The sequence below is a fragment of the Balaenoptera physalus genome (assembly GCF_965194825.1).
Source record: "Balaenoptera physalus genome assembly, chromosome: 1".
NCBI lineage: Eukaryota > Metazoa > Chordata > Mammalia > Artiodactyla > Balaenopteridae > Balaenoptera > Balaenoptera physalus.
The window spans coordinates 169,533,859-169,547,716 of NC_138882.1; the positions used below are offsets into that span (position 1 = coordinate 169,533,859).

Consider the following 13,858-nt stretch of genomic DNA (forward strand, 5'->3'; position numbering starts at 1 on the left):
CCTGAAAACTATTAAAAGCTGTCCTGGGAGAAATAACTGAAGTCATTTACATATAGCAACAGGGAGAACAAACACTCCGTAACAGACCCTCACCTGAGCACAACAGCCGCATGACACGCCGAGGGGCGCCTCCATCAGGACCCAGGGGCATGTGCCGGGTGGCTTCCTTAAGGATGTGCGCTCTTGGTGGGGGGGGTGGGGAGGGCGGGGTGTGGTTTGTGCCATGACACGTCTTGATCACCCTTATCTCTTCTCTCGTCCCCAGGTTTTGAACTCATCAAATGTGAAGACCCAGGAACCCCCCAGTTTGGCTACAAGGTTCGCGATGGAGGCCATTTCGCAGGGAGCTCTGTGTCCTTCGGTTGTGACCCTGGGTACAGCCTGCGGGGCAGCGAGGAGCTGCTGTGTCTGAGCGGGGAGCGCAGGACCTGGGACCGGCCGCTCCCCACTTGTGTCGGTAGGAGGCCTCTTGCTCTTCAGGTGACCCCCCTCTGATGTCCCCTAATCCCGAGTTCCCAGCTCTGGTCTCATTAAGGGTCTCCCGTTGGCCCTCACACTCCATGGCCTTGGGGCCGTCTGAACTGTCTTGTTCACGGCAGTCATGTCTGGCCCTGCCCGCCCTTCCCCACGTCCTCACTCTCACACCTTATTACACCCGCACGGCAGCGAGGCCAGGCGGTGGCTTGCCGCTGTCATACATTTAGCGAGCGGGACCAGAGCCAGGTCATGCCCTCAGAGTCGTAATCCTCTCCTGGCGGAGAGGTGGGAGGGTCAGTTAGAAGGAAGAGGTGGACTTTTTGCCTGGTTCCAGGGGTTCCTGCAACATCAAGTCTCAGATGAGTCTCCAGCTCACTCTGGCCTCAGTTTCCCCATAGGCAAAATGGGGTTCATGCTCCCTTTTCCGGAATGTTGAAAGAAAGAGTCAGGTCATGAACTAACATCTATCTTGTTCTTGAGAAAGAGTCAGATCATGAGCTAGCATCTATCTCACACTTAGGAAAGAATAGGATAATGAACTAGCACCTTCTTAAGCCTGTGGTGCTTCCAGAATGTCAGCACAGGCTCTCTGGAAGCTTCATCCATGTGTCACAGGACAAGAGAAGCCTGGTCCAAGGCAGAAGTGGGAAATAGGCAACACCCGTCCTTCTGTCTGTGTGGCCTTTCCACCTCTCACCCCCCGCCTCACTGCGCGTGTGACCCTCCCTGCTGACCAGGATTCCACCACGCTGCTTTGTCCTGTATCCCCAGCCCCAAAAGGAGAGAGGCCTTTCCCTCTCTCCATCCCCTGCCCCATGGCTCACGACCTCAGCGTGGCTGTGCAGCTCTGGTTAATCTTATAAGGACAAAACATCCACCGGGAGAATGTTTAAGTGCCTACTAAGCGCCACCTGCCAGAATCCTCGCAGGTGCATGTTTGGGTATGTGCAGAGGCAGAGAAATAAAAAAGGAAAGAGTAAAGCATCTTCCTGCCCTTGGGGAGTCCATACCCTGGCAAGGAGAAGAGACACATAAACAGGTCATTATAATACAAGATAAACACTGTAAAAAGAGTAAGTGCCAAAGTGTTGAGGGAATACGAGAGAGTTGTGCCTAGGAGATGATATTTCAATTGAGACTTGAAAGGATGGGTAAACATCACCCACAGGAGGGGAGGTAAGGGCGATATTCTTTTCCCCCAGGCGACTACATGTTAACAGGACCTTCGACATTGTTACCCAACAGAGGGTCTAAAGGTGAGGATTTCAAACCTAACTGTGGATAGATCAGGATAGTGGCCTCTAGAATCTTCCTCTGTCTGCTCAAGTCTACCTCATCCGCAGGCATACCCCGTCCCTTTCTCCCTGCTTCCCTGTTGTTATCCCCTTGTTTCATTCATGTGCCAGGCCCTCTGCCAGGCACTGGGAATACAGGGAAAAGCAGATCCCAGGCCAGTGAGGGAGACACAGGCATAAACAGACAACAGTATGATGCCATAGGCAAGCCAAAGCAAATGAAATGTGAAGGAGGTGATGATTCACACTGCAAGACAATTATTTGCTTTGCAAAAAAGCTCCACTGAAAGGTTCTTCTGAGTATCTAATTTGCCGGTTGGACCAAACTTAGAGAATCCACTCAAGCAGTGCTAGTGAGAGTACTTATACTTTGAACCTCGGAGGGCTTCCCCACCGAGACTCCCTCAGGCCCTACGCAGTGGGGGGAGGCTGTGTATTTGGGATTATGTGTGTATAGTTTTACACATGTCATGTTGTGATGGACTGGATCGTGGTCTACCAGAAATGACTACTACAGCTGAAACATCCAGCTGTTTTCTTTGTGGATGAGTGGATGCTACAGCCCAAATGAAGCAGCCAGGGCTGTAGGATGGGGATAAGGCAGGAGACCAGAAAGACGAGAGTCTTAGGGTCTTGTTGGTAGATCTGCTGCTTGCCAGCCATCTGGCTCCCCCTGCCCCCCTGTCCGTCCCCAGATAAAGTGAGCCCTGAGGAAAGAGCAGTCGTGTCCCTGAGGAAGTGCTCCTGGTGCCCCTGCCTCCAAACGCTCGCCTCTGGGAAGCAGGAGGGGCCCTTCCATCAGGAATACGGAAGGAAGCTCCAGCCCAGGGCAGGGATAATGTCCTGCCCCGTTTCTAGCTGCCTCTGCTAGTTGTGGGGCCAGACAGGCTTCCTCCCCACAACTTACAGCTCATCCTCCCACCCACACGCTGCTGCCTGCCGCCGGCCCATCCAGCCCGACATCTCTCATTCAGGTTGGCTTCTCCCACCCCAATGTCAACACGGGGGTATTTACGCAGGAAGAAAGGGCCCGGTCTCGTGCGCAGGCTTCCTGCAGAGGGCCCCTCCCCCGCCCTGCCTTAGTGGGCCCGGGTCAAGCCATGGGGCCCAAGAGACGCTTGATGGGTCCTTTGTAGCAACAGATGAAGGTCAGTCTCCCATGTGTGACTTTGATCCCCTCATCTCCTACTTCTAAGATCTTGTTTAATCAGATCTTTCCTAAAAAGCTTTGCAACAAATCTCTTCATTTTCTCTCATGCTCCCTTGATTCAGACCCTTCATAGTAATTCTCCTGGGAAGCAGTAAGCTTCTCTCGTCCATCTGATCATCCACCCACCTATTCATTCAATAAACACTTGTTAAAGCATCCGTGATGTGCCAAACACCATGCTAGACACTTGATGTACAAATGTAAGTAAGACACGGTTTCTGCTGCTGAGTGAAGGAGATAGATTTTAATAACCTGTTACACGTCTATGATAAAAACCGTTCCATGTTATAATGGAGACACAAAAGAGGATAGTGTCAACTCGATGTGAGGAGGGGAGGGTGTCACAAAAGGTCTCATGGGGAAGATGTTGGCCGACTTGTCAGTCCAAGGAGAGGCCTGAAGAGGCCCAGTGTGCCTGGGCTTGTGGAGTTTATCACACTTGGCTGGACCAAGGGGTGCCAGGACGGGACCAGAAAAGGCCAAAGGGAGCCTCTCTGGGGGACTTGATGGGCTCTCCTAAGGAGCTTGGACTTCACTCTGGGAAGGGTTTAAAGCAAGCAGTGATGTGGCCAGTTTGTATTTTAGAAAGATCCTTCTGGTGGCACTGCCGAGGGGGATGCAACTCTGCCACCCTAGAGATGGTAAGGGCCTGAGCCACAACTCTAACAATGGAGGCAGAGGCGGGGCAGGTGTGAAAAGCATCCCAGAGGTTCAGGCCCTGGGGCTCAGAGGCAGATTAGACAAGGGGAGGAAGAAGGCCAGGAGGATCACCAGCTTCTGACCTGGAGGGCTGCTCTGATGGGGAGATGGACCTCTTCACTGGTGCCCTGCCTCTAGATCGACCCCTCTGCGCCCCTTCACACTGCTACAGGAGCATTCTCTCTAATGTGTAAAGGGCACTAGTGTGTAAAGTGATCAATTTACTCTCGTGCATAAACACTGCGGTTCTGTGCAGTGCCCTTCAATGAACGATGCTCGCCCAGCTTTCCAGCCCTGCCTCCCTCCAGGCCCCATCTCATACCCCGTCCCCCAAGCTGCCATGCTGTTTCCCACCCCCAGGAAGTTCGCAGTACTCTTCCCTGTCAGCCTCCCCAGCCCACGCCTCCCACCCACCCGCCCGCCTCTCCCTGCCCTGCGCTGGAGGAAACTGATCACCTCCTCCTCTGTGCTGCCACTTGCCGTGAACGTGCATCTGTCAGGGCGCAGGGCACACGCTGTGGCCGCCTCTTCCTCCAGGTCTCCGGAGGAAGGACGCCATGCCTCGTGCTCCTGGCACGTGACACCAGCCCAGTTCCTGTCAGTGACCAGGTTCAAGTGTCTGCACATTCTCAGGAGACCTCAAAGAGTCTGGTCACAGAGTGGGCCATCAGCCCTACCCCCAGGGACCTTTTTTTTAATAGCTTTAATGAGATAGACTTCACATACCATACAGTTGGCCCATTTAAAGTGTACCACTCAGTGCTTTTTAGTGTATTCACAGGGCTGTACAACCATCACCACAATCTAATTTTTGAACATCTTGTCTCCCCAGAAGGAACCCTATACCCGTTAGCAATCCCTCCCACTGCCACTCCTCTTCAGGCCTTGGCAACTACAAATGTACTTTCTGTCTCTGTAGATTTGTCTGTTCTAGATATTTTATATAAATAGAAACACATAATATGTGGCTTTTTGCGCCTGGCTTCTCTAACACAGCATAATGTTTTCAACGTTATGTTCATCCACGTTGTATCGTGTGTCAGTACCTCATTCTTTTTAATGATCAAGTAATATTCCATTGTAATGGTATACCACATTTGTTAATCTAATTCAACAGCTGATGGACATTTGGGTCATTTCCCTTTTTTGGATATTATGAATAATGCTGCAGTGGTCATTCGTGTACAAGTTTTCATCTGAACATACGTTTTCGTTTCTCTTGAGTATATATCCAAGAGCAAAATTGCTGGGGTCATAGGGCAACATTTTGAGGACCTATATAGAAAACTGTTTTCCAAAGCAGCTGCACCATTTTGCACTCCCACCAGCAATGTCTGAGGGTTCCAGTTTCTCCACATCCTCACCTACACGTTAGTTAGTCTGTCTTTTTGATTATAACCATCCTAGAGGTTATGAAGTGGGATCTCATTGTGGTCTTGATTTACATTTCCCTAATGACTAATGATGTTACACATCTTTTCCTGTGCTTATTGGCCATTTGTATACTTTCTTTGCAGAAATGTCTATTCAAAGGCTTTGCCAGTTTTTTAACTGAACTCTGTCTTTTCATTGTTGAGTTGTAGGGGCTTTTGTAGGTCCTGGATACAAGTCTCATCCAAGGGCCTTTCGCTATGCTGCGCTCAGTCACCTGGAATGAACGAGAGGGGCCCTGGCACACAGGCAAGAGGAGCCAGTGGATGGCTGCCGTGAGCACAGGTCACCCCCTGAAGCTCGCTCTTCCGGGATTTCTTTCAGCTGAGTGTGGCGGGACGGTGAAAGGAGAGGTGTCAGGGCAGGTGCTGTCACCCGGGTATCCAGCTCCCTATGAACACAACCTCAACTGCATCTGGACCATCGAGGCCAATGCCGGCTGCACCATCGGGTAAGTGCCAGGGCCAGCAGAGGAGCCATTGCCAGCTGTCCAGGGGAGTCATCACCAGTCCACCAGCCAGTGGCTGGCCCTGCCCACCTCACCTGGAGGCCCTGGTGAGCAGCAGTGGTTGCTCTGACCCCAGGCTCAGGCCGGGGCCCATGGAAAACCTGAAGAGGCCAGCCTTGGCCTCACAGGGCTGCAATCCAAGTTCAGACAATCCACTGGCCTAGGCGGTACGGTGTCCGCACAGTAGCTGAGGGCATAGGCGTGAATCCCAGCCCAGCCATTTGCCATTTGTAGGACTTTGGGTAAGTTTCTTCTCCTCTCCTTCTGTGGCGTATGGGTTATAATATTGGCTTCTCGGGATAAAGCATCTAAATGAGACGCTGCAGGTAATGTACTCAGCACAGTGCTTGAAACATAGTAAGTATTTATTCATGGTTTGGTGGTTATTTCTCTGATGGTAGTAAAGGTCAGCTTAGCACTGTAGGACCCCAGATTGCTTCCCTTTCTCAATCTGAGTTTCTACATCTGTAAAATGAGAACAGAAATGCTTGTGATTTAGAGTTGTGGAAGGAATAGTTCGAAAAGCCCAGCATACTGTCAGGTACTGTGTACGAATTCCCTCAAAATGTAACTTCCTTTCCATGTACGTGCTTGACTAACAGCAATTACTTTTTGGAGTTCCAAAGAGTCAGAGAAGAAAGGAGCTTTACCATTTATTGAGCACAGGGCCTGGCACACGTAATGTCTTATTAACTCTTCACAGTAGCCCTGGGAATACGAATAGTAAGCCCTAAAAATAAATAGACATTCTTATTACTCCCATTTTATAGATGAGAGAACTGAGATTCCAGGAGAATGCATAGTGTGTCTAAGCTCACACAGTGACTCAGAAAGCTGGGGCGTGGATCCAGGTCTTTCTGAATCTTCGCACCAGATAATGCTGCTGGCAAACTGGGTTCAGAGGAGCTGTGAGGAAAAGAGGAGGTTGGCGTGGCAGGATGGATGAGGTATGGAAAGAGAATTGAACCAGGCAGTTGGAGAGGGAATGGTCTGGCTGGAGTGGGGAATGCATGTGGAAAGGAATGGAGACAGAGTGGGCTAGGGAGCAGCCTGCTTGCGGAGGATTCTATTTATTTATTTATTTATTTGTTTATTTATTTATTTATGGCTGTGTTGGGTCTTCGTTTCTGTGCGAGGGCTTTCTCTAGTTGCGGCAAGCAGGGGCCACTCTTCATCGCGGTGCGTGGGCCTCTCACTGTCGCGGCCTCTCTTGTTGTGGAGCACAGGCTCCAGACGCGCAGGCTCAGTAGTTGTGGCTCACGGGCCCAGTTGCTCCGCGGCATGTGGGATCTTCCCAGACCAGGGCTCGAACCCGCGTCCCCTGCATTGGCAGGTGGATTCTCAACCACTGCGCCACCAGGGAAGCCCCGGAGGATTCTAAATGCCAATAAACAAGAGGGAGCCGTGGAAGGTTCCTAAGCAGGGTTATTTACAGTGGAGAGAGCTCACGGGAGGAAAACCAGTCAAAAGTCTGTCGCAATAATCCAGGGATGAACTGCTGAGACTTTGGAATAGTGGGGAGTCAAGACAAGAGGCAGAAGTGTGGCCAGGAGAGGTTCCCTGCCCTGGCGAGGTCTCCGTGAAGGGGAACTGGCTGAATGGGTGTGTTGCTGCCAGAGATACAGCTGTTGGCACATTCGCTGATGTACACATGGTCTTAGACCCAGTTCAATTAAAGAAATGTATGAAGGGTTTGCCACGTGCAAGTTTTTGAGCTCAACCCTGTGCAAAATGAGGTCAGCAGAGCTCTTGGGGATTTTGTGTTAAATACAAAAGTTCATCCCACACTGCTGCTGGAGTCACTTTCTGGAAGCGCTCCTGATCAACTCACACTCTAAGTAGAACGCTTGCATGGCACCCGTGCTCACAGGAGCTGAGCATCTTATCCTGGTTTTCAAGGCTGTCATGACTTCAACCCACCTCCCAACCTTATTTCCCACTGCTTCTCTTCAATGACAAAGCTGAATTGCTAGTGGCCCCCGTACATATACTCATGGCCGTGCTCGGTGCCTTGGTTTCCACTCTGCCCTCCCCGGAATGCCCCCCTCCCTCCAAAGGCTTATGTCTACAACTCTCGCTCCCTCAAAGTCAAGTGCACATGTCAGCTCACCCAGGAAGTCTCCCCCAGTCCACTCTCAGGAGACTCCTAGGAGTCCTTTCTCCATTTCTGCATTCCCAGTGCCCATGGCCTGTCTTTCCCTGATGACATTGACCACTCTTCCCCTCTCTCTATGCTCCTGCTTTACCTCCCCAGCCAGAGCCATGCTCTCTGCCCAGTTCATCTTCACAAGTCTCCTGGCTCTCAGCACAGTGGCAGAGGCTTAACAAGTGTCAAGCGTTGAATGAATGAATGAATGACTGCAGCAAGCAGGACCCAGATATGAAGGTAGTTTTATGACTAGCAGATCCATGAAGGTCCCTCAGTAAATAGTAAATGAACAATGAATTCATCACAGGTGTCTCCATATGCAAATCAGGAGGTTTTCCCACGTTCCCACCTTGCACGTTACTCATTCATTCATTCGTTCCTCCATGTAATAGCTGTCTGCTGAATACACGGCAGTGCCTACGGGAGACACTGGCGTTGCCCAGATGAATAAGACCACGGCCACTGTTGGCAAAGAGGACATGTGCGTGTACACAGAACGAGGTGGTGGAAGGAGGGGGCAGGGGACTGAGCAGCAGTACAGGAGACCAGAGAGGCTATCCCGGAAATGAAGACACCAGAGTAAGTCATGTAGGATGGAGAGGAGTTGCCAGGTAGCCAAGGAAGAAGGTTGGCAGGACAGAAGGGCCTACAAGGCAGAAGAGGTGACGCAGGGTGTGCGGGCTCAAGGAGCCGGTCCCCATGGCTGGAGCGTCACCTGAGATTTGGTGGAGGGGTGGGCCATGGAGGGGGAAGAAGCTGGTGGAGCGGGCTGCATGCGGCCAGAGCGCAGAGGACCGTGGCGGCCGTGACGCTGAGTTTGGCCCTGTCCTGGCAGCCTTGTGGAGAAGGGGACAGACGGGGTCTGGGACCCCAGTGAGGAAGAGCCTGTCTCCGGAGCGTCGTCGGGATGAGGAGACCTGAACCCTGCCGGTGGCGATGGGATGGAGAAGCAGGATGGAGAAGAAGGGACAAGTTCAGGAGACATTTAAGGAGTCACACCAGCTGGTCTCACTCGCCTCAAGAAATGTGGAAACTGAGATTTCTTCTGTTTCCGTATTTTTTGTTGTGCAACATACAATATGTAAAATAGAAAAGTCGAACAGTATGCCGAGCGCCTGCTTACCTACCACCTAGACACAACTACTGTGAATATTTGCCCTCTTTCTTTTTTTTTCTCTCTGTCCCTTTTCTTTTTTTTTTTCTTTTTTGTCTGAATCACACAAAGGTAACTGTAGACATCCTGCTACTTCTTGCCTAAGTACTTGGGCGTGCATCTCCTCCATGACCTAGTAACCTTAGCACACACCATGACATGTGACATCAGTCCCCGGGCATTCAGGTTTAGGAGAAGGGTGGGAGGAGAGCCGTGAGATCTCCGAGCGGCGGACAGGGAGAGCACAAGAATTCAGTGATGGCATTTCTGGGCAGACGTGAAGACTGTTATCAATTACAGGGATGATGGGTGTGGGGTGGGCTGGAGGGGAGAGCAGAGCATCCCTTCCTAGCCCTCAGGAAGAGAGGGTCGAGACAAATAGAGGAAATATTCTCTCCAGAGATAGAAAGAACTATAGAGGGGGCCTGCTGGGTGTGTGTGTGTGAGGACCCCGAGGTGGGGAATGGCGTGGAGAGGGTGAAAGTAACCTCAGCCCTCGATTGGGAAGGCTTCTTGGAGCCACACAACGTCAAAGGAGCTGATGCCACATGAGCAGAGGCTGCACGGAGAGTGGCCAAAAGATGGGGATGGAGTGATGGGACACTTTCGCCTTCCTCCTGCGATCCCTCCACCCCAGGCTGCCGTGCCAGCCAGCGTCTGCCCCGTCCACATGCACATCCGTGCTCTAGCATGTTCTCTCCCTCTCCTCCTCTCTCTCCCTCACCGCCCCACATACCCCACCACCCCTCCCCGGAATCACCAGACACAAAGTTAAGAGAATTTGTAATCAGATAGAATTCAGACAAACACAAAAAGCCCCTTTTGTGTTTGTGCCCTTATTCAGAGTAAGACTTAGTTATTATTTTTTTTTAAGTATTATTTATTTATTTATTTATTTATTTTTGGCTGCGTTGGGTCTTCGTTTCTGCGCGAGGGCTTTCTCTAGTTGCGGCAAGCAGGGGCCACTCTTCATCGCGGGGCACAGGCCTCTCACTATCGCGGCCTCTCCTGTTGCGGAGCACAGGCTCCAGACGCGCAGGCTCAGTAGTTGTGGCTCACGGGCCCAGTTGCTCCGTGGCATGTGGGATCCTCCCAGACCAGGGCTCGAACCCATGTCCCCTGCATTGGCAGGCAGATTCTCAACCACGGCGCCACCAGGGAAGCCCTAGTTATTATTTTTTAAGTGAGAATTTCTTTATGGAATTTTTCTTTATAAAAAAGAGATACTCATTTTTAAAAATTCAAAGTACAAACCATAAAGAAGTTTATAAAGTAGAAATCAAAATTCTCTGCACACCCTACATAAGATAGCCATTGATATCCATTTGTTCAACTTCCTCTTTTAGGTATTTTGTATGCCAGCATATACAGAAAGCAAATGCAATAAGCATGCTTGCTAAAACAAGATCAGCTCCTTGAGTGGCTCAGTAACTTGCTTTTTGTTTTAACCTCTACTCATATATCATCATCTTATCCTCTCAGTCTATATAGATCAGCCTCATCCTGGTTGATGGTTACAGGGAATTCTGTTGTCTGTACAACCATAATTTATTTAACTATTTCCCTATTGATAAAGTGAATATTTTCAGTTTTTCGCCCCAGTAAACATCCTTATACGTGAATCTTTGAACAGTTGTCCAACTAGTTCCTTAGGATATGTTCTTAGAAGGCAAATTTTGATACATGACCTCAAATTTCCCTCTAGCTATTGCAGCAATTTACACATCTACCAAGAGCCTGCTTCCCTACCCAGCATTACTCTGTGTTGTCAATCCTGGCAGTGTTTGATGGGCAAGATGGTATTTAATTGCCTTTGCTGCTTCAAGCTCTTTGTATATTTTTCCATGGAAGAGTTTATTTTTTCTCATATAGACTGTTCAGCTGGGTTTATTTCTAGTCTATAATTTTAGGTTAGATTTCTTTTCAACCTGAGTATTTAAGAATGTCTTAAAAGTTACTAAGTTATATATTTTGTATGATTTTTAAATCAGTTCCACTTTTACTGCATTGTGCCCTTGTTACTTTTTGAATTTTTTCTTACTTATGTTCTATGTATATTTGAAGGAAGGGAAAAGAGTTCAGGGATTTATACATTTTTTTTTACATCCAATGTATTATGCTTTCTTTCAAACAAAATATATTATGCTTTTTATTGCTTTTTTTATTTTTAACTCTTCCTATTTTTAGTTGATTTGATTTAATTTGCTCTGTTTCTCCTCTGGTGATTTGAAAGATCTATATCCCATTTGCATTCTGCCAGTGGTCTTGTGTTTTCATTAATTCTGTTTTCAACAGTATTTATTCTGTTATTCCTCCCTCTTTATTTTGGAAATCTTGTTTTGGTTTTCGTTTTTATTTCAAGAAAACTGCACTTTTTGTTTTCAGATTGCTCTTGACAGCTTACTTTTGTTTTTATCAATGCATTATCATCTTGCATCTCTCTGAGGACAGTATTTATGTTTTGTTTTACAACAGCTCCTGTTTTCCCCCCCGCATCGACTGCGTCCTGCAGTTGGGCCATTCGGGCTGATCATTCAGCTGGATTCCTTTGAAGAGCTGATTATCTTTATGTCCCAGTTGTCCTCCCAGTTGTCACTCATTCAGTATCAAGTTGCAGCTGAGAGCCAGACTCAACCACCACACTACCTACCACTCTTATCCTCTCTGTAGCTTGGGAAGCTCTTCAAGCAGGCACCCTGTGCCTCAGTTCTCTTCTCCGTAACATGGTGATTAAAATAGTACCTACCACTTGAGGCTGCTATGAGGATGAAGTGAGCTAGCATATCTGAACACTTAGAACAGTGCCTGGGACGTAATTCCCAAATGTGGAGAACCCCCTCCACGAGCTGCAGGTGGTTGTTCATTTGACCCAGATGGGCATCCCGGAGCACAGCAGGTGGTAGGTCACCCCTTAGATCACAGATGGTGGGTGCCGTGCTGTTGGTGGGGGCAGGTGTCAAGCAGGTCTTTCCCTTGGGTGTGCCAGCTGGGAGGGGATGTGCGACAGCCCACAGGCCAGTCCATGAGACTGTCCCCGGGGGCACAGACAGAAGACTTGCAGGTGCCTCCCAGCACCCTGTTCAGCCTCGACCAAGCATTGGAGGCAACGGGAGGGATCCGTGGTTGCCTCACCCCAGCAAGCTGGGCAAAGAGAGTCCCTTTCCAGGAGTGCCCAGGGGAACAGTGGGTGGCTGCAGGGATTCACGTTCAGGCTGACCCCTGGGTGGGGCCCAAGCAGGAAAGCAGGCCCTTCCTGGGTGGGCTGGCTGGCTGTGAGACCCTGCCCTTGAACGTGGGCGGGGTGGGGGGGGGCGGCCTACAGCATTTGGCAAGTGTTTCTCCCTGAGGGCCAAGAATGGGACAGGCTGACTGATGAACTCTGTCCAGGCCTGGCAGCTAACAGCAGGAGAACAGACCAGGGAACTGCGCCCTTCATGTCACCCCTAACTATGTTGTCAGTTCATAGAACATGGAAGTTTCAGCCCACATGGGTGGGACCTCTTCTCAGTTTCCGATGTTGGGTCTGAGTTTTCCTTTTGATAATCAGTGGACCAGCTCAGATGACAACTGGGGAAGAGCAGGAGGCAAAGCCTTTTGCTCTTGGGCCTCCCTTCTACTTAGTGTTTATCCAGTCTCTACAGCATATCAGGTTCTAGATCAGTTATTATTGTCCCCATTTTATAGATGGGATCATTGAGGCCCAGAAAGGATGAATGTCTCACAATTACCCAGCGATACAGATTTCAAGCCCATTCTGTCTGGCCCCAGTCTACCCTTCTGACCCTGGTTTAGTTCCATTTAACAAACCAGGACATTGAACACCTTCTCTGTGCCAGAGACTGTGTGATGCTGTGTGGTGGGAAACACAAAGATCAGACCACGGCCAGTCCTTGTCTGCCAGGGGCTCATATTCTAGTGGGAAATAGGCAAATAAACAGGTACCCCCAAGACAGTAAGTGCAAGCCAAGTTCAGTAATGGGGAAGAGAAAGACAAGTTCTACCTGGAGATGTAGAGGGGAAGCATGCCAATTGAGGGGAAGGAGAGTGAAGGCATGAACCTTGGGGAAAGTATAGGGTCTGTCCACAAAGGAGGAACAAGCAGTCACTTGATGTGGCTGGATGTGGGGGGACAAGGTTGCATGGGTAGAGACGGTTCTCTGCGGGACCCTGAATGCCAAGATGAGAACTCTACATGGATTTCTCAGTATAACGAGCAGCCACTGGAATAATTTGAAGACAGTAACGACATTCAGTTCATTTTAAAACTTGGAGCACTTAGTGCCAGGCATTCTGCCAGGCACTGAGGGTATAAGTGTAAATAAGAAACAGTCTTTTCCCTTGAAGGTCTCAGTCTTACAGACAGAAATTTTATCCATTAGGAATGAAAATAGAAAAACTGACTAAAGCTGGCTTCAGCAGATGGAGGTTCACTTTTTCTCCTGGAAAAAGAATCTGAAGATCCCATCCAGACCTGGTGCAGCTGCTCAGGACGCCATTGTTTTTCTTCTTGTTCTGCCATCCTTAGGCTTTCGTCCTCATAGTTACCTAGTCAGCTGCTGCAGCTCCAGGCATTGTGTCTGTGTTCCAGTCTCAAAGAAGAGGGAAGAGGAAAGGGAGCAGACCTTTCTTCTAGTGAGGGTTTACATATTTATTGAGGAAGAACCACCATCCTCACAGACATCTTCCTACATTCCATTAGTCTGAACTTGCCATGACTGGCTGAGGGAAAGTGAGAGATCGGTTTTGTTTTGCTTTTACAGTTTCAATAGTAGAGACAGATGAGAGGTTTGGAAATGGAGTACAGATAAACCTACCTATAGTGCCTACTTAGATTCTTATATAACAAAATAAATGCTATAGTAGAAGTATGTACAAAACACAATAGAAAGCATTTGCAAGGCCAGTTCATAATTTTAGGTGGCAGCTGAGGGGCAGG

General features: G+C 49.4%; 1 protein-coding gene across 2 annotated transcripts in view; it reads left to right on the plus strand.

Annotated features, from left to right (window-relative positions):
• CSMD2 (CUB and Sushi multiple domains 2) overlaps window positions 1-13,858 on the plus strand; it is a 652,460-nt gene that overhangs the window by 450,965 nt on the left and 187,637 nt on the right. For both annotated transcript variants that reach the window (XM_082415250.1, XM_082415251.1), the window contains exons 24-25: window positions 266-457; window positions 5,437-5,563. In XM_082415250.1, coding sequence (XP_082271376.1) covers window positions 266-457; window positions 5,437-5,563 — 319 coding nt within the window. The remainder of the gene's footprint in view (window positions 1-265; window positions 458-5,436; window positions 5,564-13,858) is intronic.